This window comes from Natrix helvetica (assembly GCF_964273705.1).
Source record: "Natrix helvetica genome assembly, chromosome: 1".
Classification (NCBI taxonomy): Eukaryota; Metazoa; Chordata; class Lepidosauria; order Squamata; family Natricidae; genus Natrix; species Natrix helvetica.
The window spans coordinates 303909983-303934807 of record NC_138548.1 but is presented as its reverse complement, the minus strand read 5'-3'; the positions used below and the strand labels follow the sequence as shown (position 1 = coordinate 303934807).

Sequence of the window (24825 nt, the reverse complement as noted above, 5' to 3'; positions counted from 1 at the left end):
AAATACAGCCCTTAGGCAAGAATTTTGCTTTTACTCAACCTTTCCAGGCTTGGGACCCAGTGCATTGTTTATTATTTTCATCATAATCATGGCAAAGACATCATGCCCTTATATTTTTCTCTCCATTCATCATAGAATAGATAAGCCAAAGTATGAGAACCAGAATTACAGCCAATCAAGGCAGAAGAATTATTCAACCATAACAAATAGGAACCAATTGCTAACAAACATTCTAATTTAATTAAAAATGTGATCTATTTCAGCTTGGTTTTATGTGAAGATAATGACAAGCAGTTGTTGAATGGGCTCACAAATCACTTTACCATGGTGTGATTTAATTGTGATATGTTGAAGAAGCCTGATTCATACACATTCAAATATAAATCATGTATTGCAAGTACATATTACTCTACACATGTAGGAGAGGGAGAGGCAGAGTTTGGAGTTGGAGTCAAGAGAGGAATTAGTCTAGAGTCACTACGTTCCAACGAGCAGCCCAAATCTAGTCCCTCCTGAATTCCATTAACTCTTGTCTATTGTAGTGCCAATTTAGTACTGAACGTTTTACTAGATTCTTTTGTAAAGGCTTGGTAAATAAATCAGCTTAACTGGAATTTAATGCATGATCCTGATTCTTTGCACCTGACAATGTTCAAAGGCAAACAAACTACAATATGGCATCATAGACGATTCTAACTTGCTAAAGCATGCCACTGCATCCTAGCAACAGGTAAAAGTTTATAATTATATTTCTGCAAGTTGGACTTGGAAGCCGCTCAGGAGTTATGGCTACTTTGGCAGCTATGGGTCTATCCAAGATTATCGCAGGTCCGATCCAGGACAGTGGCCACAAACCGAATATGATCTTCTTGTTAGGGCAATGGGAACAGGCCCTGAGGGGGGGAATGTGTCCATTTCCCCCAGTCATGGGGGAAGATCACACCCTTCTGTCCTTCAGATTCTCTTATGCTGCCCCCCTCTGCAGGGAGACCAGACAAATTTGTGCAGTCTGCCCCGGCAACTGATGGCCCCAAGTAGATTTCAGAGAAAATTGGGGCTATCCCAGGGGCCATGCTGCATGGTCCTGCCAAATTCCTGGTGGTGTCCTGAAACTAGAGGGTGGCTGAGGATTTGGACAGGTTTATGCTGTGTAGTGTTTCTTGACCCATTGCTCCTAACCCTCCCAGTGATTCATGGACTAGTTTTTGGGTTCTGAAAAGGGTTAACAAGACGTCTACAGGACCACTGCAGGAAAATGAGAGATGACTCCAACCTGACATGACTTAAGAGTCGCTATCAAGGCTTATCTTGTGGCAGTAAGAGTGGCAAAACTTTACTATTTTTCCATCTTTATTGCATCCGCAGAATGTTGCCCAGCAATCCTGTTCTGGATCACTTAATCCTTCCTAGGTCAGGAGGGTTTTGATATTCATGTTCAGAGGAATTTGCTCAACACCTGACGAATCACTTGGATTCGTTCCCAATTAGAATGCGGTGCAAATCAGTTCAATCAAGTTGGACCACATGAAGTGTATGGGCCCTCAATGCTGTCAGTACAATTGCTTATTGATTTCTGTCCCTCCTGGTTGGTGAAAGTCTCCAAGATGGCAACTGTCAGAGTGGTTAAAGCAGTGATTAATTACTCACTGCAGGAGATGTTCCCGGGGCCTTTTAAAGAGGCCTTTGTTTGCCTTCTGCTTAAAAAGTCACCTTGCCTGGACAACTTTTATCCAGTCTCTCATATTCCCTTTCTAGGGAATGTAGTAGGAAAAGTGGTTGCCTGGCAGTTTCAGTTTCAGGGGGTCCTGGATGAAATGGATTACCTGGATTCTTTTCAGTTAGGATTCAGGCTGTTTTGGGATGGAAATAGCTTTGGTCGCGATTGTTGATGATCTTTGGCGAGAGTAAGATAGGGGTAGTGCAGCCATTCTTGCTCTTCTTGACCTCTCAGTGGCCTTCAGTACCATCAACGATGGCACCCTTTGGGGACAGCTACGGGGGATGGGAGGCACACTTTTCCACTGATTTGGCTCCTTTTTCCAAGGTTGGTCCTAATCAGCGTTACTAGGATGTGGGAGATCCAGCCCATAGGCAGTCCTCTGTGGGTATGCTGTAGGGCTCAGTACTTTCTCCACTGCATTTAAATATCTACATGAAGCTGTGGGTGAGACTATGTACCACCAGGGGTTGAGGTATCATCAATGTCCCAATGATACCCAATTTTATAACTCCACTCCAGTGACCCAAGGGATGCTGATGCTGCCCATCCCAAAGTGCCTGCAGACTATGGGGGCCTGGATGGAGGGCCACAAGCTTCAGCTGGTAAGACTGAATGGATTTGAGTGCATGGAGCTCTGAGATACAGGACTCTTAACAGTTCTGGACGGGGTTGCACCACCCCAGACAGACTCTGTGCACAACGTGGGAATTTTCCTGGACTCTCTACTCCTGACTGAAGATAAGGTGGCAGTTGTGGCCAGGAGAGCCTTTGTAGAACTTCATGTTATGTGGCAGTTGTGTCCTTTCCTGGATAAGGAGTCCCTGCACTCAATCACTTAAGCCCTAGTCATTTCATTCTGGAACTAATGCAATGTGTTCTACATGGGGCTACCTTTGAAGATAATTTGGCAGCTACAACTGATGTGGAATATGACAGCTGAAATAGTTCTTGAGACCCCTTTCCCCCAGACTGCCCCATGTTACATCGCTGATCTGCAAGCTGTAATGGTTGCCAGTTTGCTCCTGGGAGCAATTCAAGATGCTGGTTATTAGTTTTAAAGCCCTGTCTGACATGGGTATCTGAGGAACCATCTCACCCTACCCATACGATAGAGCGCATGCCACGGACCCTATCAGCCAAGGAATTCTGGCACGTGGGGTCCAGGAGAAGAGCCTCCTCTGCCATGGTTCCTGTCCTTTGGAGCATCATAAACCCTGAGGTGAGATCTGCACCAACCCTCCTGACCTTCATAAGGGCCTGAAGACTTCTGCCAGCAGGCCTGGGGCCTCAATGTGTGGTATCACTCTGGAGATGGCTAGTAGATTGAGATAAGATCTCACCTCCACTCATGGTCTTCTTGCTCCTTGCTCCTACATGATCTTTTAATGATAAATATTTGGCATAACTATGATTATTGTTATTATTGTTTTATCATTTAATGTTTCTGGTTTTAATGTTTGTAAGCCATTCAGTCGCCTCTGGATGAGATTGGCGGCACAAAGAACCAGCCAACCAACAAAAAATAATTTTGTATTAATCTAAAAACTTACAGCAATGGCTATTCTACTCATGAATTCTATTATATGTCTTAGACAGTATACTTGGGAAAGCTGGTAAAGTGTGGAAGGGTTCAAAAGCTACAATTTTAAAAATCACAATACAAAGTAGCTGCACCATTCAATACCTCATTTGAAAAATACAGTCATATGAGACCTCAGGGCATACATATGGATTACCAAACACATTGGCGCATGCTGAAGATTACTGAGCAATTCTCAAAAATGGCCAATCATTCCAGAAAACTGCAAACGATCCAAGTCCTCGCTTGAGGATTCTCTAGAATTAGGCAGTCTAACTTTTCTTCTGATTATTACTTGTTTGCTGCAGTAGTAGTAAATTAACTGGGATGGCTTTTTGGCATGTATAGCAGAGCCAAATGCCTGGTTTTAGGCCAGGATTGGGTAATTCACATTCCCCAAGATATTCGAGTCCAGGCTGTTGAAGTCTGGCATCAAAATATAATTATCAGAGTCATAATTCTTATTATTTCCTTCTAACACGATATTTATTCAGAATAACAGCAACCACCCACCTCATGCCCAAAGGAAAATGAGACATGAAAATACATTTGCCTCTATTAATATATTCTTCAAACATTAAAAGTCATTGTTTGGAGAGAGAGAGAAAACCTTTTCAGTTGAGTATAGTAACAATTAAAGCCTCTGCTATACCTAAAACACTTACTTGGTACTGAATCTTCTCTGAATCTTCCAATGTGCCCCCCCCAAAAAAAGAGGTCTAAAATTTTAGCCTTACCCCAATGGTGATATCATCACTGGTCATGCTCTATGAGTCAAAAGTAATTCTTAAAATAATACTCCCTAGCCACAAAAGGATCTGGCCCGCGGGCCTTGACTTTGACACCCCTGATCTAAAGGGATTATGCGTGTAAAATACCACAGGGGGAGATGGCAATGGTGGCAGACTGGGGCAACCTCTAAGCCTATTGACCCAAATTACACATCTACATCTCCCCTTATATTTTTTGGTGTGAATACGTGTGATTTTTTAAATTCAAGAATGCATTTTGTTATCGCAAACTGCTCTACATGCAGTTACTTTCTAAATGTTCAAACACTATTCACATTTCCAATTTTAATCTTGAACTCCATCCACATATCAAATTGTCAAGATTTCATACTAGGCATAATTGGATAACTCTCTCTTAGCTCAGAACTCCCATGGAAACTCTAAAAGGTTAGCTGATTAATTTTACTGCAAAGGATCACCTGTTAAGAACTTCTGTGTCTAATAGCATACGTCTTCCCACCCAACCCCACACGCTGCCTTTTAAACCCCCAAAACTTCTTTTTTCTCAGCCATCATATTTGTAAAATGGCTTCCTCTTCTATGATAATCAGGAGCTCTCGTCTCACCAATTCAACCATTACACAAATTCAGTATTGAATAATACAATAATCTTATGAAGACATTTTACATTTTCATTGAAATAGAATGCCCACAAAGATTGACATTTAGCTACCTTTGCTACTGCTCGCAGGGCATGCAACCAAATACGTCTGTAAACTACCCACAAAATAGCCTTGGTCAAACAGAATACAAGGGATGCAGCCCATTGAAGGACTGCAATGAGCCTATGGAGCAAAGATAGATAGAAAACTGAAGCGAAACCAGTCTTTATGAAAGATGCTGGATTCTGCCACATGCCTGGGAGTGGAATAAAACTTATATTTAGTGGTGCATTCTTGGCAGCCTTATCTTCAAGCCCAGAACATCTCTGTTACTTTCTTCCAACATTTAAAAATGTAGCAGTTTTTTGTGAAAGTGGAAGCAAGCTTTGCAATGGTGGCAGAAAATTATTGGCTTACACTTCCATAGGGAAAAAAAATCAAGTTATGGAAATCCAATAAAGAACTGTGAAAATAAAACACTAAATGATAAGAATCGGTATAAAAATCCACAGGCAATAATGTAGCAGAATACACAGGTAATCCTCAGGTTATGGTGGCAATTGGGACCAGATTGCTGTCACTAAAATGTGTGATGTTATATAACCACATCACTTATTGACCATCCTGAGAGCTGTTGTAAGCTCAAGACATGTGGTTTGTTAAATGGGAAATGATAGGAATTCAAGGTGAGGATCAGGGAGGTACTACAGAGTAGTGGGGAGTGGAAGAGGTCCTGGAGGTCCAGTGCAGGCCATGCTTGAAGTCAGGAAGGCCTGGGGAGTGGAAGAGGTCCTGGAGGTCCAGTGCAGGCCATGCGTGAAGTCAGGAAGGCCTGGGGAGTGCAGTGCAAGCTGCAAATGAGTGGAGAGAGAGATCGGAGAATGGACAGCATGGTGGGTTACAAACACAGGAAGGCCAGGGGACAGACAGCACAGCACAACCATAGCAAGGCCTAGAGATAGACTGTGCAGCATGAGCATAGGAAGTCCAGGGTGGATGTAATCACATTACTCTAGGAACACCATGATGGCTGGAAATTTGAGGAAATGTTGTAAGAAACTCTCATTTAGTGCTATCACAACCTCAATCAGTAAGCAAGAACAACATGTAATGTGCCAAACTGATGGAGAAATCCTGAGAGAGCAAAAGGTTTTTGGATCACAACAGGTAGAGATATACTTCAAAGTTAATCAATGAAAAAGAGATCCATACACCAACATACAGGCAACATATTCCACAATATCTTGCCGTCAAGAGAACTATCTCATTGGAGGATTCTATTTTCCCTCCCTCCCCCCTACATACCTAACAAGGCTGTCCAGAGACAATTTGGGACACCTGGGTGACATGTAGGGGAGAGCAATTCAATAACCTAACTATCCATGCATATGACATGCCACCCAGTGATGGGTTTCCATTTTTTTTACTACTGGTTTGCTCATGCGCGCACATGCAATGCTTCTGCACATGCGAGCCTCCCGCCACTGCCGCTACTGGTTCACCCAATCCGGGCCAAATCGGAGGAAACCCACCTCTGATGCCACCTGTTAACTTAGTGTCACCATCACATTTTGCAGAAGTAATTCTACAGTTAATTGTGCTATCTTATACAATTTCACAGCAATCTAAAAATTATTTACAGCCATTCTGCATTCATTGCATCAAGAGACAGGTTTTTTAAAATAATTTTAAGCAAACTTTTTACCTCATATTCAAATAAACTTTTTACCTCATATTCAAATAAACACGCCAAAATTATTGACAATTACAATAAGAGCGCAGGTATCTTGCCATTCAACAGAACTGAAAAAGAGAAGAACTCTTATGATTGACCTCAATCTGCAGCATTTAATATATTACAGTTGTTGTTCTTGGCTGATTCCTTTAATTGGAGCTATTTCATATTGTTTCATTGGTCTCTATTGCTATATCCTGCTTTAAGGTTATTTTTAATGAACATCAGGCTATTCTTTTTATAAGTAAATTAACTATAATCATATACAAATGTTTGTACGCTTTATTTAATAGTATTTCATAAGTAATGTCTTTTTCAAGTGGTTTCATCCTTAGTGACAACATGGACATGTACTTTTCAAGGCAGTAATATGGGAGTTCTTCCAGAACGCTTTTTGACTATCCTGACTAGCCTGCAGCCTTGTTACCATCTGGCTAACATTTAGCTAGGTTTGAAGCTGCTTAGCTTTTCTAGCTAATCTAATAGTTGCTACCTAGCAGAGTTTTCTAAAATTTATAACTCTTTTCCTCCTTCGTGAATTTCAAGGCAGGACACACAGTTTTTCTCCATAAATACTTATCCCATTCAGATCTATATAAATGATCATAAATGTTGCTTATGCTATGAAAAATAAAGAGAACTTTATAGGGACTGCAGTGTGTGTGTTTGTGTGTGTGTGTGTGTGTGTGTGTTTGTGTGTGTGTATGTATGGATGGATGGATAGATGGGTGGATGGCTATATCCATCCATCCATCCATGAGCTCAGGGTTGCAAAACCAGCACAGGGAGGCTGAATAATTGACAAGCTATGAATCCTTAATTTGAGTCATAATTGTTCCTTTAAAATATATATTAACTTGGAATTTATCTATTATGTGTCTGAAGTTAACTAATTGCAAATTTATGGTTTTATTTGCATGGGTTTGGTAGAAAGCCCTTTGAAGCTGCAATAAAGGAAATGTGTGCCCTTAGGGTTGAATCAGACCCACCTCTAAGTACTTCAGTTATGAGGTAAACGCACCTGTGAGTGAACAGTGACTAGAAAAAATAGGTCTCCCTGCTGCCCCCAGCCTTTCCCTATAAAGTAGTTTCTCCTTTCCACAGGAGAGGATTGAAGAGGAAATTTTGCTAAACACCAAAGGGGAAACAAAAAATAATAATTGGTAGCCAGTATCTTGTAGCTAAATAGGATTCTTCATACAACACACAGGGTAAAATGATAAAATAAAATTTAAAAAGCCCTTCACACAATTCTAACCAAGCCCCTCAATTTCTAAGGAGGCCACTCCTTCCTCCCAGATTCCAGCCAATTCTCTAACAAATGCCATATCGATACTTTCCATCGAACCCTGACAGAACCTCCTATTCCCTTATTGGTTCTCAGGAGTCAGGTGACTGGGCACGGCAGGTGGGCCTCTGATTGGCCAGTTGAGTCCTACTACAATAGCTTACAATAAACAAATGTAAATGCTTATTATACTGAGATAAAATAAATACAAAATGCTGTCATAAAGAAAGTGACAGAAACATCCCAATATTGCAGAATATACAGCCTCATGGACTAAGCTCCATTTCATGCTGAATAAACTAAATTATTATTGTACCTTGAATAAAAAACTACCATTAGATAGATTTTTACTCCAAAAGCATTTCATTAAAATAAATTTGATAAAAAAATCTGATTTAAATTTAAAAATCCAATTTTTTTAAAAGAAATCATAGATTTTTATTCATACTGTTGCATACTGTTGCTCAGCATTATAGTGAACTATTTATAAACATTTAGAAAATAAAACCATAAAATTATATAAACATATAATAGATATAATCGGCAGCTATTCCAAATTCAAAGACATAGATGTTAAAATAGAGAATCTTCCTTCTCCAACAGACTACCTCAAAGCATGCTTGAGGTTTATCCGGTTCAAATAAGATGGCTAAAGGAAAATAATTTTGAGAAGATTGTTCCATAACTGAGATAATTATAGCCTTGAAGCTTGCTATACTTTTAACAAGTCAAATGGCATCTTTATGTATATAGTAATACCACAAAATATTTTCATTCAACACTATTTATTTCAAATAGTAAGGAGACCATGAATGTAAGGAAACATTTAAATAGATTCATCCGCCTGTGATATAACCCAAATCAGAAAAAGTTAGAAAATAAATGTTCCGAAACAGAGCCAGTGGTTTTGTGGTTAAGGTACGAGGCTAGTAACAGGGAGAGTGTGAGTTCTAATCTCACTTTAGGCATGAAAGCTAGTTGGGTCAGTCACTCTCAGCCCAACTCACCTCATAGGGTTGCTATTGTGTGAAAAACAGGAGGTGGTAATAGTATTACAGTGTTTCCCCCAAAATACGACATGTCCTGAAACTAAGGCCATGCCAGATTTTCGCAGTGGGCAAAAATATAAACCCTCCCCCTAAAATAAGCCCTAGTGAAGGGGTGGATTTAACTAGAAGAGGGGGCAGCCCTTCCCTTCCCCGGTCACCTCGGGGCTTCTTGGCCCCTTAATCGGATCAGTTGGGCCGCTCCGTTCACAAAACAGCTGATTCGCGGGTGCCACTCAGGCCTCTACCTACAGCAAATGCCGGTCGCTTTTGCAGCCAATCACTGCTGCAAAAGAAGCCGGAGCCCAAGCAACACAACCCAAATGCCTCATGCCCTCCTTGCCTAACGGTGACAGTCACAGCTCGCAATTCCGTCCACGGAACAGGAAAAGAAGGCATTAAAATCCATACTGTTGGGACATCGGAAGAAGCCCTGCGAGGAGACGCTGCTGCCGAAGTGCAGGAAATCCCCCCCCACCTGCAAATCGTCCTTTCAAAGAGGAGTTTCACCAGGATGAAGGTGACACAAACGCCGCCTTCAGCCACCTCTTCATCCTGGTGAAACTCCTCTTTGAAAGGACGATCTACAGGTTGGTGGTGGGGAGAGATTTCCTGCACTTCGGCAGCAGCGTCTCCTCGCAGGGCTTCTTCCAATGTCCCAAGAGTATGGATTTTAATGCCTACAGGAGGTAGGAGCTTCTCACCTGCATATTCACATTGAAGGCTCGAAATGGGGCGTTTTTGCGAACGGTTTGAAAATGGGGAGGGAGATATTCCTGCCTCTCCCATTGTTCTGAAGGTCAGCACAGACTGAGAACAGAATACGTAAGAGACGAAATCCCCCCTCCCCATTCCAAGCCTTCACATTATCCAGGATTGAAGGCATGCGGGAGGGAAGATTTTGTCAGTCTGTGACCTTCAGAACAGGGGGAAAGGCAGGAATATCCCCCTCCATATTTTGAAACGGTTTGCAAAAACATTCCATTTTGAGCCTTCAGCATATTGCAGGATTGAAGGCTCGGAATGAGTCATTTTTGCGAACGGCTTGAAAATGGGGAGGGGAGATTTTCCTTCCTCTTACCCTGTTCTGAAGCTCAGCACATAGGACAGTGATGGCGAACCTATGGCACGTGTGCCAAAAGTGGCACGCGGAGCCATTTGTCAGGGCACGTGAGACGCTGCCCTGTCAGCTGGCCAGTGTGCATGCGCGTGCTGGCCAGCTGAGTTCACCTTTTTAAAAGCTATTTTTCGTCTTCCCCAGGCTCCAGAGGCTTTATAGGCCTCCGGACAGTCCCTGAAGCCCCCCCCCCGAGGCTTCAGGGACTGTCCGGAGGCTTCCCTGAAGCCTTTGGAACGCTTAAAACCACCCTCCGAGCAAACCGGAAGTCACTTCCGGTTTGCTCGGAGGGTGGTTTTAAGCGTTCCGAAGGCTTCAGGGACCGTCCGGAGGCTTCCCTGATGCCTTCGGAGAGCTTAAAACGACCCTCCAAGCAACCTGGAAGTCACTTCCGGTTTGCTCGGAGGGTCGTTTTAAGCGTTCTGAAGGCTTCAGGGATCGTCCAGAGGCTTCCCTGACACCTTCGGAGCACTTAAAACGACCCTCCGATCAAACCGGAAGTCACTTCCGTTTTGCTTGGAGGGTCGTTTTAAGCATTCCGAAGGCTTCAGGGACCGTCCGGACGGTCCTTGAAGTCTCCGGAGGGTCTCTGGGGGGGTGGGGGAGGCTCTTTTCGCCCTCCCCAGGCTCCTATAAAGCCTCTGGAGCCTGGGGAGGGCGAAAAAGCATGTAAAATGGGGGGGTCGTGCGTTGTTCGTGCATGCGCACGGGGGGTCATGCGTTACATTATGGATGCGGCATGCCCGCACACGACCCCCCTGCACTCCCCCCACTTGTGGCACGCGAGCCAAAAAAGGTTGCCATCGCTGACATAGGATAAGAGGCAAAATCCCCACCACCCCTTTTCCTGGCAATCGTTCTTTCCTTGGGATTTCAGCGCAGACGCACATCCCCCAAATGCTCTATCCGAAGCCTTCTCTGCGTCTGTGGAGAGCTGCCAAGGAGAGGATGGTGTGTGAGTGTGTGTGAGAGAGAGAGATCCCTTACCCCCCCCCCCCCCCCCGCCAAGGCAGCCACATCCCTCCACTAACCTGCTTTCCTGCTCCATTCTCCACTGCCACGTGCAGGGCAAGAAAAGTAGTTTGTTAGTTTACTCCCAACTTCGCGAGATATTTTTTTCTTTTGCGAGAACTTGGAAGGTATTTTCTGGTATTTTTTTTACATAGGCACACAGTCTACTTTTCTTGTCCTGCACGTGGAACGGAGAATGAAGCTGGAAAGCAAGTTAGTGAAGGGATGCCGCTCCCTTGGAGGGGGAAGGTGTGTGTGTGTATTTGTTCGTTCTGCCAGGAAGAGCCCCCCCTCTCCGCGAGGCCAGAGCAGCAGAGTCAGCTGTTCCGCGGCCAGCAAGCAGGACAGGCGAAGTCCAGGATGCAAGGAAAACTTGGGTCATTGTGGCCGCAGGCAAGCAGATGGTGGGATGGAGAGGGTGGGGCTGGTGGGCTTGCTGCTTCCTGCACCTGAAAAATAATAAGCCCTCCCCCTTTAATAAGCCCAAGACCATATTTCGTGGGTCAAAAAATATAAGACCCTGTCGTATTTTTGGGGAAACACGGTATGCATCTTTGGCACCTGGAGCTATTTACAGGTGGAATATAAATAAACATTAAAAAAAGCAGACCTTCAAACTTCTTTTGCTGATGCTGCTCATTAAAATAGTATGTAGTTGGATTTTTAATAGACATTTTATGAATACAGGTAGTCCTCAGCTTATGACCACAATGGAGCCCAAAAATTCATATTGTTAAGTGAGAAAATTGTTAAGTGAGTTTTGCCCCATTTTATGACTTTTCTTGCCACTTTTGTTCAGTGAATTACTGCAGAGGTTAAATTACCAACATGGTTGTTAAGTGAATCTGGCTTCCCATTGACTTTGCTTGTCAAAATGTCACAAAAGGGGATCACACGACTCCGGGACACTACAAATGTCATAAATATGAGCCAGTTGTTAAATATACAAATGTAAATCACGTGACCATGGGGATTCTACAATGGTTGTAAGTGTGAAAAATTGTCATAAGTCACTTTTTCCAGTGCCACTGTGACCTCGAATACTCACTAAATGAATTGTTGCAAGTAAAGGATTACCTGTATAAAAAACACCTCTATACTGTAAATGCAGCCATCTTTTTGTGAACTTTTGAACTGAAGAAAGGATCATATTGGGAAGTCCTTGAGTGCCTTCAGTTAAGAAACAAAAGTCCATATTCAGAAAGAAACTTACAATAAAAGCCAATTAAGATTTAATGACAACTTCAGCTTTAATGGTTTAAGACAGTGTTTATCCTCTCCTTGCACTGTTCACTTTAAAGCTGTCACATAGCTTTGTGTGTCAAACCAGACAGAAGAGAAAATTAGAACATTACATCAACTCTGCAATGTAACTGATTAGCACTGTAACTATTATAAAACTATAATTATATAAAAACTGACTGTTATAAAAGGATAAATGACAGAATCAATATAGATGTACAACCACAATAGAATAACCCCTTATGTTCAGAACATCCTTTTACAAAGAAAAGTCTCATCAACTTCACAGCTATTCTCAACTTCTCTGTAAAAATCAATTTCTGCTCAAAAGAGCTGCATATTTATACATTCATGCCATTGTGTGTTGTAGTCTTGGGAAATGGAAGGCTGCTTTTTTAGAAAACCTCTTAAATTGAGAATCCTGTGTTGAGTAAATGAGTAACACATTTTTGCCTTTGAGAACTTAAATTACTAATGCTGTTCTTTAAAAAAAATCTTTTATGTTCTGAGGTTTTTAAAAGCTTTCAGATGTGTGAATTAGATAGTCAGTTATATTATTGGCAAGTATACAGAGATATAGATTACCAGGGTTAAAAACCTGGGTGGAGAGTTTGATTCATTTGGCTTTCTCCTGTACCTTCCTTTCCACATAACTATGAAGCAATTTGTCACTGAGGGCTTTCTTAGAAAAACTTTGAAGCATAGAGAGAAGAAAATAAATCCCCTTCTTTCCCTTTCTTCTTTTTAAAGCCACAAGTATAGTTCCTTTGATAAACCTTTTTTGGAATATTTAAAGCATCACATTGTTATGAACATGTAATCTAATTCTCTTTAATTAAAGTTGGAGAAAAAGTGTTAACTTTCAGGCTTTGGAAAGCTAGTGCTCAGATCATTAATTTTTAACAAGAAAATCATTGTTTACAACTTACATATGTCTGCAAGACAAGTAATAGTATATTTTTTGTGATTTAACTCAATAATTTAGAGAAGAATTATAACTAGAAAAAGAGAGGAAATCCCACTTTGGGGGTATAGAAGATAAAGGGAAAAAATCAACTGATTCTATGTTGTCTTTACCTTTTTATGTTAATATCCAAAGAGTCCTAAGCAAGGTCACATCTACATTTTTTTGACCTACTATTTTCAAAATTTCAGTATCATTACCACCAAGCTGGCCGAAGCTTGAATATCTACAAAAGTGCAATCTGATTTTATATAAATGAATTAATGAAGTTCCTTTCATCCCCCCCAAAAAAGCATTCCTCTTACATATCTATAGCTACATTGACATCTATCTATATATATTGGCTACATTTGTAGAACTGTGGGAGGAAACAATACCTAACAAGCAGTGATGATAGAAAATCAAGCAAAATACAAGCCAACACTGCTAGATACAGCAGCTCCACAACCTTCCTAACACAGCTATTCCGAGCAGCTGCAAATTATGCTGAGATGTCACAAAACTCAAATCCCTTGTAAGTGGCAGCAAAATCTGTGCTATTGTGCAGTAAGGAAATCTTCCTGCTTGTTTGTGTGTGTGTGTGTGTGTGTGTGTGTGTGTGTGATCAGAACAGTGGTGGGTTCCGGATTGTACTGTACCGGTTGCAATGGGGCCCGGTATCTCCCACATGCACTCACGCAGCATGCGGGCACATGCGTGCATGCGTCCTTAACTCCACGACACCTCCACGATGCTCCAGCTCTCGGCGGAGCATCGCACAGGCGCCGTAAGCTCCGTGTGCATGCGTGGAAGCCCCGAAGAGCTCAAATACAGGTAAGGAGCTTGGGCGGGCAGGTGGGTCCTTCGGAGCACCGTACCAGAACGGTACCCGGTGCTCCCGGCAGGCACCGGTATGCCCATACCAGGGCATACGACCTGCAACCCACTACTGGATCAGACTGTAGGAAGAATTATTATTAAAAAATATATACAAAACCAAAATTTCCATGAAAAAAACAATGTACATTGTACAGCAGAAAGGGCAAGAAGATTTATTGCATCTGCCCTACTTAGGTAACACTGGCACCACTGTGAATCTCAAAAGACAAAAAAACAGATTCTCATTATTTGGGGAGTACTGAAGGAGGGACAAAGAGAAAGCAGGTCTTATATAGGATGTCTTCTGAAGACTGCCAGCAAGTTGAACATCTGCTGACAAGCTAAAAGGAAATCTAGAATTCTTCCAATTATTAATTGCACTTACTTACCAACAGCTTAGATCTAAAGTCTTGTTGTGTACTATATTTATAGATGGAGGTTTCTCTGACTTCCCTTTCTCTTTGCAGCTCCCTAAATCTCTTCAGGAAGATATTTTCGGAAATACAGTCATATCTGGTGTGAGAAATTACCGTTTGCGGGAGCAAATTGGCATTCAGACCAATAAGAATATTTTGGTGGGGTTAAGAAGTATTAAAATGGCCTCTATTTCTGAAAGTGAGTTCTGCATTGCTGAACCAATTCAATAAATATGGCCAATTTCTGCTGGACCCTTGAAGAGCTAGACCCTTGAAACTGAGCACCGAAGTATAAAAAAAAGGAATCTTCCCAAAATAAGAGCAAAGGGCTTTTGCTGGCAAACATCCTGTTAAACTTTTAACTTTTAAAAGATGCTTAACTAATGGTTTTTCACTGTCATTTTAAAAAACAAAATATATCTGCCCTCCCTGCCTCTTTTCTTCCTTCTCCTCCCACCCTGAGAAATAGGAGAGAACATTTAAAATCAGAATGTTTAGTATTCACTTTAATCCTTAGGCATCTGAAACACTGGCCTACCTTGGATGAAATATATGTCTTTCAACTCCATTTACTTTTATAAACCACTTTAAAAAAGCACATGTACAGAATTGTCCTTTATTCATTAGATTTTGCCCTGTCTTTATTACTTTATATAAAGCAGTCTTTACTTTAGAGCCAGAAGAATTTTGATAAGAAGCTGAGTTTTGGATGGAACATTTTTTCTGCTCTGGGTGGGTGACGCAAATGAAGGTGAATATAATTACAAACCTGTATTAAAACAGCAGCTCCAAATATGTTTGGATGCCAACAACAAAAGCATCAGCTTTATAAAAAGAACAATGAAGTCATTTCAATTGTTGACTTACAGGTGAAAGGGAAAGGGGAAATGCTGCTGCTGTCCAAAAACGGCAAACAAAAAGGGAGACATTCCTACTAAGAAATTTTTGTGAGGAAAGAAAGGTTAATTTTTTTATATGTAATGAAATTTGAGGTTTGGACTAAGACAGCATCTGAAAGGACAATACAAGTAAGTACCACATTTTTTGGAGTATAAGATGCACCTTTTTACCACAAAAAAGAGGCTGGAAATCTGGGTGTGTCTTATACACTGAATACAGCATTTTTTTGCCTCCAGAAACCCCACCCCCTTCACCAAAATGGCCATGCATAGCCTTTAGGAGGCTTTCAGAGTGCTCCTGGGGGCTGGGGAGGGCAGAAATGAACACCCCCCCAGCCCCAAGGAGCACTCTATGTGTCCTAAAGGCTATGCATGCTGTTTATTTTGGAAAAAAAGGGCCTGTTTTTGCAAAAAACGGGCCGTTTTTTTGCTTGTTGGGGGGGGCACCCCCTAGGAGCACTCTACAAGCCTAAAGGCTATTCATGCCCTTTAAAAAAAAACGGGCCATTTTTGGGAGGTCTGCATAGTGCAAAAACTTTTTTTTTATTTGCCTCTTGGTGCGTCTTATATTTGGGTGCGCCTTATATTCTGAAAAATACGGTAGTCTCTGCAGAATTTCTGAAGTACTTTCTAGGGGGGATTCTTGGTTGGAAATCCTAATTACCAATAGGAAACCAGAATGAGACATACCAATATAAATCCAAAGAGACAAAATAATTACCAAGGCCGATAAAAAGGCTAACACTTCTTTGAATGTGTATCAATGAATTGGCAATCTCAGGTGACCTAGCATTTCTTCTAGCATCTAAAGATTAATGGGGTGTGGAGAAAGTGGATTGGGCCATGCCAGGGATAAAATGCATTAGGCATTTTAAGATGTGACTATGAGAGCCTTCAGAAAGCGGCTGCTGAGTCTGGTGTGTCCAGTCAAAGAACGCACATTGAACACAGAGTAGTCATGTATAAGTGAGGGTGCTTGTTACGCGCTCTTTTTAGCCTAGAATGGTTTCTACTACCCTTACTCTATCTGGGAAGTTGAGCTTATTTCTTAAGAAAGAAATGGGCCATGCCACTTACAGACAGTAAGAAAGATGACTCTGATGAAAGTATGCAAAAATTGTTACCCAGACAAAAGGGGCTGAATTTTTTTTCTGAGAAAAAAATATAGTATTTGACAGTGGCTGACACCTTCCTAATTCACTTGAGCATTTAGTGTGGAAAAGGAGCTACAGCATAGGCAGTTTTGCAATGTTTTGTTATTATAGCCAATCTCTTGCTTTTAATGGTTGATTGGGAGCTGTCCAGAGTTCAATATAAAATGGGTGGCTATATAAATGTTTTAAATAAATAAATTACTCTCATAAAATCATATCACATAGTCTCTTGGCCAAAGAATGGCCAAGAGACAGCCAAGTGTTTGGAACTTTAATGAAAAACTAACACGTTTGCAGCCATCCAGATTTCTGTGTGTACAAAATATGTCTATCAGAACTACATGAACCATAAAGGCATCTTTACAAATAAATATGATGCTAGAAACTGTAGCTTTGTAAAAATGTTGGCTTCCCAGGTGGGTAGGCAGCTTGCCAAGGGCCAAGAGAGGCCACCTGTTTACTTTCTATGTTCCTGTAAGGGTAAATTGAGACTGACAAACCATTCCCTATAATTAAATACATGATACTAGATGAAACTGCATGCTGTCTTTTCACTAGTCCACTTCTCAAAGTCTTTCTTGTATGTTAATGAGGTTCAGCAGCTATGGGATCCAGTTCTTTCTAACAAATTGAATCCATGGAAGGCTGCTGTCAAACCAAAATTAAGAACTTGGTTTCTTACAGGAGCCATTTCTGAATTCCTCGAATGGATCCCTACAAAGGTTAGAAACTCATCTGCTCAGAGAAGTTTGAAACTTGACATCTAGTTTCAAAGACTAAAAACTTTTCAGGCATAAATATAGGACAAAATTAGGGTGAAACTGTGACAAATGCATTACAGGGATGAGGTGGGGTGGAGGGACCCTACAGAGAATCCAGATAAACAGACCACTTAATTTATCGTTGTTTGTATCAGAAATCTCAATGCTTTGAAACAGTACAGATTTTATGCTACAAACTGAAGCGGGCCCTGTAAATAAATGTTATGTTTCTACTGTAAGAAAATACATGTATCCCTCAGCCAACCTTTTCAGCATAAAAGTAATTTAATATTATTACCACATGAAAAGTGATCACTATGGAGTAATGTAGCTGTCAAAGCTCATATTTTATTTTTTAAAAAAAACTTATTTATATAAAACAGAACTCTTTTAAAAACACCACAGTAATAAGAACAAAAATGACTTCTCTCTGCCCCTCCTTCCCAATGTTTCTACCATACATAAAAAAAATGTTCATGCCATGGATGATGACATACAAGTGAAAATCAGGAATACCTGATCTTTTTTTTTAGCTATGTGTACACAAAAGTACTTACACTACATTTGTAATCAGTATGTTTGAAAATTAGGGCACAATGAGCATGACACTCCATAGAGCAGAATAATCTGGGAAAATAACAACAAATCTCAAGGGTCCTGTTATATCAGACCAAAGACCATTTTAGAAGGCTGTTTTCCTCACTGGCCAATGAATGATTAACACACCTAACACAAGCTTAAAAACAGGCTAAGCTGCCCAAAGTTCTTTGCAACTGTTGTTCTTCAGAAAGTGATATCCAGCCATGTTACCTCCTGGAGATGAAGACCACTGCTGTCTTCTCCCTTAATTTCTCTACCCACCCTTTACCATCAGTACAAAAAGGAAACTGTATTTATAACTTTGCAAGATAGGAATTGGATCATAGTCCCCTTCCTGATATAATTGAGTTAAGTATCATCCTCCATCACTATTAAAAATTCTTTCAACTATCCATAGATATTCAGGCATTTACCCCTTTGAAACAGTGCCCTGTGCCTAAATTTTGCTTTTACCAATGTGTATGCTACATCCCCAGGTTGACCCCAAACTATATTCATAATATGTCACAATGGGAAGTAAACATATTGAAAGTAGTAAAATATAATTACATTTCAACTGAACTTAAATCTATGGGTTTTTTTTTACCTACCTAATTCTCACTTCTAATCCTGCTGTTCTTTGATCTACAAAACATTTCACCAGAGGAATTTTTAGAAGATGAGTGGAGCTTTTCTATGGAAAAATTCAAACTCTAACCAATTAACTTGAATGTCTTCATTGGATGTATTTTATGTGATTTCTTCAGGATCTATTAAATTGTGTAAAACCTATAAAGGAAATCAATCTGTAGTGTATTCATATAAATTTTATTATGGTTGCAGAAGAATGGAAACTAAATTTCTTCTAGCCTACCTTAAGCCCCTCTAAGTTACGATGTATAATTTATCTTAAGGACAATTAATTTTCAGAGTAGTATGTGTTCATAGATGCAGTAAAATTATATTAAACTATTTGGTTCCCAGCTGACATACTTACCTAATATGATACAAAGGGTTTTAATAAACTGTCAATGTTTTCTCTGTGGACACCCCACACGCTAAAAACAAAAGATTAAAATCAAGTAGAGAGGGTGATTGGTTTTGTTGTTACTGTTTTCAAAGACTAACCAAACCACAATTAAAATACAAATGTGAACAAATATGATAAATCTATGTTGCTGAAATGAAATACAGAACACTATCTCTAACCAGTATATGAAGCTCCCTTCCTATGTGTGATAAAGGTTAGAAAATATGTCAAGGTAAAAATGGACACTCAAAAGGAGACTCTGTGCTCATTCTAACTTGGTGGGAAGAGGGGGATTTTGATTTCACTTTAGGAAGAAAAATGAGTTGGATCAACATTGAACTGAATTTCATTTAAATTGATGGTTGGATAAATCTGAAATGAGCCTGTCAACATTGTTGTTTCAATCAGAACAGAAACTGGCAGAGGTAATCCTTGACAATTGAGTTCAACATTTCTGCTGGTAGGCAAGACAGTTGTTAAGTGAGCTTTGCTTGATTGTATAACCTTTTTTGCCACAGATAATAAGCAAATCACTACAGTTGTTAAGTTAGTAATATGGTTGTTAAATGAATCTGGTTTCCCCACGGACTTTGCTTGTCAGAAGATTGCAACAATGATCTCATGAATAGTGCAACCGTCATAAATACAATCCAGTTTTGTTCATATGACTATGGGGATGCTGCAATGGTCATAAGTGTGAAAAATGTTCCTTTTTCAGGGCTGTTGTAACTTTGAATGGTCAATAAACAAATGGTTATAACTCGAGGACTACCTGTAGTTGATGAGAAGGAGTCCACATGACCACTCCTTCTTTCATCAGCAAGTAAGAAAGAAAAATGCTATGGAGTTGGATTCTTTCTACTCATGCCTACCTTTACCCGAGTGATACTTTTGGCCCAGTTGAATACCCACTAACATGGAAGCGCAGTAATCTATCCACAAAATAACAACTGTTTTTAATTACAAGCAATACCAGACAACTGAAGGAAAGGGGAAGAGGAACATATATTATCAAGTGGGACTTTAAGTCAGAGGAGGCATAATCGGTTCACACAGGGCATCTAAGTTTGGAATGAGATTTTGTCACCATGGATACTTTGAAAAATCTGAAACACAGATTGTGTTGAGTATGTCAAATATTTCTCTGAAAACATTAAATCAGGATCCAATCTGGGTCGGTCACTGGGACCACAGGCTTTGTCTGAGCTTTTGGACTCGTGCTGGAACCCATTTTCAGGGAACTTGTGAGTGACAGCAGCAGAATTATTTTATTCCGCATAAAACTTAGAAGTGATGAAAGACGATATCTTTCAGGACACTCTGTACCGATATAATCATTTCACACTTGCTGGCCGATACAATACAATACAGTGCAGAGTTGGAAGGGACCTTGGAGGTCTTCTAGTCCAACCCCCTGCCTAGGCAGGAAACCCTATACCGTTTCAGACAAATAGCTATCCAACATCTTCTTAAAGACTTCCAGTGTTGGGGCATTCACAACTTCTGGAGGCAAGCTGTTCCACTGATTAATTGTTCTAACTGTCAGGAACAGTTCTAAGTTGCTTCTCTCCTTGATTAGTTTCCACTCATTGCTTCTTGTTCTACCCTCAGGGGCCTTGGAGAATAGTTTGACTCCCTCTTCTTTGTGGCCACCCCTGAGATATTGGAACACTGCTATCATGTCTCCCCTAGTCCTTCTTTCTCTTAAGCTAAACATACCCAGTTCCTGCAACCATTCTTCATATGTTTTACTCTCCAGTCCCCTATACATTGCATTGGAATTTTAGTATTTGAACCAAAAATATCTAAAATTATATTTGCTAAAAAGGAGATATGAGTATTCATGTCTGAGGAACTGACAGGAAATTCACATCTCAAAATCATCATCTAAACCTCTAAAGTTTGTATGCAGAAACAAGCACACAGGAAAGGATAAAAATAATTGCTTGTTACAGAACATTTGTATTCTGAGAGAGAGGGAGAGGGAGAAGGAGAGGGAGAGAGAGGGAGAGGGAGAGAGCAGGAGAGAGCAGGTATACAGATACAAAACTTACCTTGGGTGAACAGGCAGTACACTTGTCAAACGCCAGACTGACAGGAAGAACATTATCAAATCTTGATAAAAAACCTCGGATCTGTCAAGACAAGGGGTGTATAGCAGAATTTTGAAATCAGCCATGTTGCCCTGGCTAAATTTCTCAAGTCCCATGTTATTCAGAAAATGCAGACAACATGTACAGATCTGATAATGAAAACAGGCCCTTTCTACAGAAACTGAGGGCATGGTTATTCAGGTCGGATGATTGCATGTAGTGTGATTTCTCTGTAGACAGACACACAGCACCACCTGGAGTATAAACCTCTTGCAGAAAGGGAGTGAAGGAGCACTAAGGGAAAATATTGTTTCTATGTACCCACTTGGTTAATTCTCAGAGAAAAAGGAAGCTTATTTTCCTGCTGTTCAAAACTAGCCAATTCTGAATATTACAGACCTATCAGTTGCAAGTCCTCCAATTTTATATGGTGATATAATATTGTCGCCTAATAAAGGATTTAATCTTTTTCAGTCCGGTCTGAATGGGTAAAATAGAAGCATCAATCAAGCAAATCCTTTCTCCTCGGTAACCACATTGTGGGGGAGAGGTGTCAAAAAGTGGCCATAAATATGTGATCCAAGCTCTGCCCCCACCCCCCACCTTGCAGGGCTTGCAAAAAAGAATCAGGAGTTTAATCATATGATTGTGATCACCATCTCAACTTTTATGGTTTGACTTCTGTGGATCTTTCAATTTTATTCTTACTTCCCCTATAAACTATGAAGACTCATTAATTCTGTACAGTATTTCTACAGCATTTCTCGGAGTTATTGCTATGCTGATTTTGGCACTGCTCTTGTTGGTACTGTTGGATTTAATTACAATTTGGACCTTCTTTTGATTTTAGGAATATACTGTATATTGCCCACAGCAGCAACCATGCGAGGTAGTAGCCATCTAATTAGTCCTTGACCTACAAACACAATTGGGATTCGAATGTCTGTCATTAAGTGATCCGGTGGTTAAGTAAGTTGCATCCAATTTTAGGACTCCCCCTCCCTCTCTTTTTTACAAGATCATTAAGCAAATCATTGCAGTGATTCTGGCTTCCCTTATTGATTGCTTGTCAGACGGTGGCTGGGAACATCTCCAATAGTGATCATATGACACCAGGTTTGTGTCCAGGCTAAATACATGTTGGGTGCCAAGAATAACTAAAGGCATTGGTTTGGAACATACAACGAACTGAGTTACACAACTCAGTCAAACACATTTTAGCCCAGGATCCTATGTAAGCCAAAATTGATACTTAGATAGGGATAAAGCCCTCTGACAATGATCAAACAGTGATATTATGCTTGCTCAAAAATAACCCCAACTAAGTTATACATGGCTTACTTCCTCCTAAGCACATCAAGGATTGTAACTTGCTAATAATAAACATACCATCAATTTATTTAGAATCTCAGATTGCTTAAGTAAGGTAGGCTGTCTTTTTCCTGCTTTCCTTAGTGGGAGAGCATGGCAGCCACTGTGTGACAGAGAAGATCCTGCTGTGACAATCAAAGAATGCAAAATAACTGCGCCAAAAACAACTCGCAAAAATAAAAATATTAGGAAATGTTAAAGAATAGGGAAGTGGTTTTTTTTAAAATGGCGCTATGCATTTGTATTTAAATTGGACACTTGCTGAGCATTCAAATAGTAAGATTCTGAGGCACAACAGGAGACTTTTAAACAATAAGAATAAAATATAGTTATGAATGAAGAAGAGAGAGAAAATTGAGAGTTAATCAGATTATTGTGCACCATCTCTATTTCTCTTAATTCATACAAGCAAGAAAAACAAAAAGTTCTGAACCAAAAACTATCCATTCCTCCATCCTGTCCCCACCCCCGGCATTAATCCTAAACAGATATGTTATCTACAAAGAGAACTTGGATAGCATTACATCTTCTTAGCTAACAGGAAACCAGTTGTTGACACAAATGTGTGTGTGTGTGGGGGGGGAGGAGTGACTATACAGGATGAGATTTTTGTAATGCAATTAAACTTCATTTTGCAAGTGATTTTTGCAACAAAAATGACATTAATTTTACTGCTCAGAATTTTTCTTACAAGGGGAAGAGCATCAGGACTAATTTCACTTCATTTCCTTGTGCAACAAAGCAAAAACGTCATTTTCAAAACGTTAACAACACAATTAAACAACAACTCACGTTGTTGAGTAAAATAATTAAGTAAAAAAAAAACAATTAAAATTCCCACAAAGTTCTGAAGTAAACCAATCATGCTTTCAAACATCAAGAGGAGTAGGATGTGAATAAGCAATGTGCTTGATGATGCAGGAGGAAGAATTCACTATTAAATACAGGTAGCCCTTGAGTTACAACTACAATGGAGTCTGGCATTGTGGTCATAAGTTGTGATGGTTATAAAGTAGGTTGGTCATGTACCTCACCTGATTTTACGTCCATTTTTACAGCAGTCGTTAAGCGAACCAATATTTCACTATGGGGGCAGTTTGGCTGAAAACCGGAAGTAAATGCTGGTTTTCAGCAAAATAATAATAATAAAATAATAAATTTAAATTTATTAGCCGCTCCCTTTCCAGGCAGGACTCGGGGCGGCGTACAGTGGAGCATATAAAACATATACAACACATAAACATACATATATACAGGACATACATACACGGAGGAGGTAACAAATTTCATCACATTGGACAATTAAAAGTCACCATTAAAAAATACCCCAATTGTAAAACACAATTTAAAATTTAAGGTTTTTAAAATTTAAAAGAACTGTCAGGAGGAGTAAGAAAAGTTTACGGTTGAGCCAGGCCAGATAATTGAAAGAGGTGGGTCTTCAGCTGTACACGGAAGGAGCGGAGATCGGAAGTAGTCCTGATGTCATGGGGGAGGTCATTCCACAGGGCTGGGCCCGTCACAGAGAAGGCTCTGCTCCTGGGTGTCGCCCCCCGGCACTGTTTGGCGGACGGCACCCGAAGGAGTCCTTCTCTGTGTGAGCGGATTGGTCGTAGGGATGTATGGGGCAGGATGCGATCCTGCATGTAACTAGGCCCTGTGCCATGAAGCGCTTTAAAGATCATAATCAAAACCTTGAAACGCACTCGGTAGACTACAGGAAGCCAGTGCAGCTCGCGCAGGAGAGGTGTTACAGGGGAGTATCTAGTCCTCCCCATAATGACCAAAAATGTGGTCATGTGATTGTGGGACATGGCAAATAGCTGTAAATGTGGCTATGTTGCCAAGCAACAATGGGAAAGGGGGGGCTGTTGGAACTTCAAATGCTCGCTGTGCCTCTGACTCTATATTTTTCTGCTAGTGAAAAAACAAACCAGGATATTTTAAGTTTCCTATCAGTGAAAAAGCACAGTTAAATATTGTAACCAAGCTAGCCTTAACTGAGCTTTGAAACTGGCTTATTTTTGAAAATATATTCCAAAAGCAACAGGAAAAGGGCTCCTTATCAAGCTTTGGTTTAGAATGAAATTAGAAACTGGTCTCTGAGACAAAACTAAAGGGAAACGGGTATTTTCAAATGCCTATCCATTATTTGTGACCTTAGTACAAAGCTGACCTCTATTTAATGACTAACCTTTGGAATATACCTCTAGGTGTTCTTAAATTTAAATTGATTTCCCTTCTCAATTTATGTCATTCTGAACTCTTAACCTGAAGTCATGAATCACAATGTCTATAGTTTTTCAACCATTTCTCTACTCTTTTACTACTAGAGGGCTGCCCATTGCAGGGGTTTATAAAGCCAGTTGATTTCAGGAATAATTTCGCAGTTGTACTACTTTCCAATTTACTAACCTGATGAGGAACAAGCCCAAGAGAAGTGGGAGGTTCATTCATTCTGTCATCACTACTGCTTGCAACTGCATAGCCTCTAACAAAATGGAGGAGGAGAGAAAGAGATGTAACTTTTTGTACAAAAGAGCTTGGCATTCATCAAGTTTTGACTTAA

At 40.4% G+C, this 24825-nt stretch overlaps 1 protein-coding gene across 1 annotated transcript in view; it reads right to left on the bottom strand.

Moving 5' to 3' along the window:
• ATG7 (autophagy related 7) overlaps positions 1 to 24825 on the bottom strand; it is a 107539-nt gene that overhangs the window by 53292 nt on the left and 29422 nt on the right. The window contains exons 15-16 of the mRNA XM_081934904.1: positions 24672 to 24747; positions 20847 to 20927 (exon numbers count right to left, since the gene is read on the bottom strand). Coding sequence (XP_081791030.1) covers positions 20847 to 20927; positions 24672 to 24747 — 157 coding nt within the window. The remainder of the gene's footprint in view (positions 1 to 20846; positions 20928 to 24671; positions 24748 to 24825) is intronic.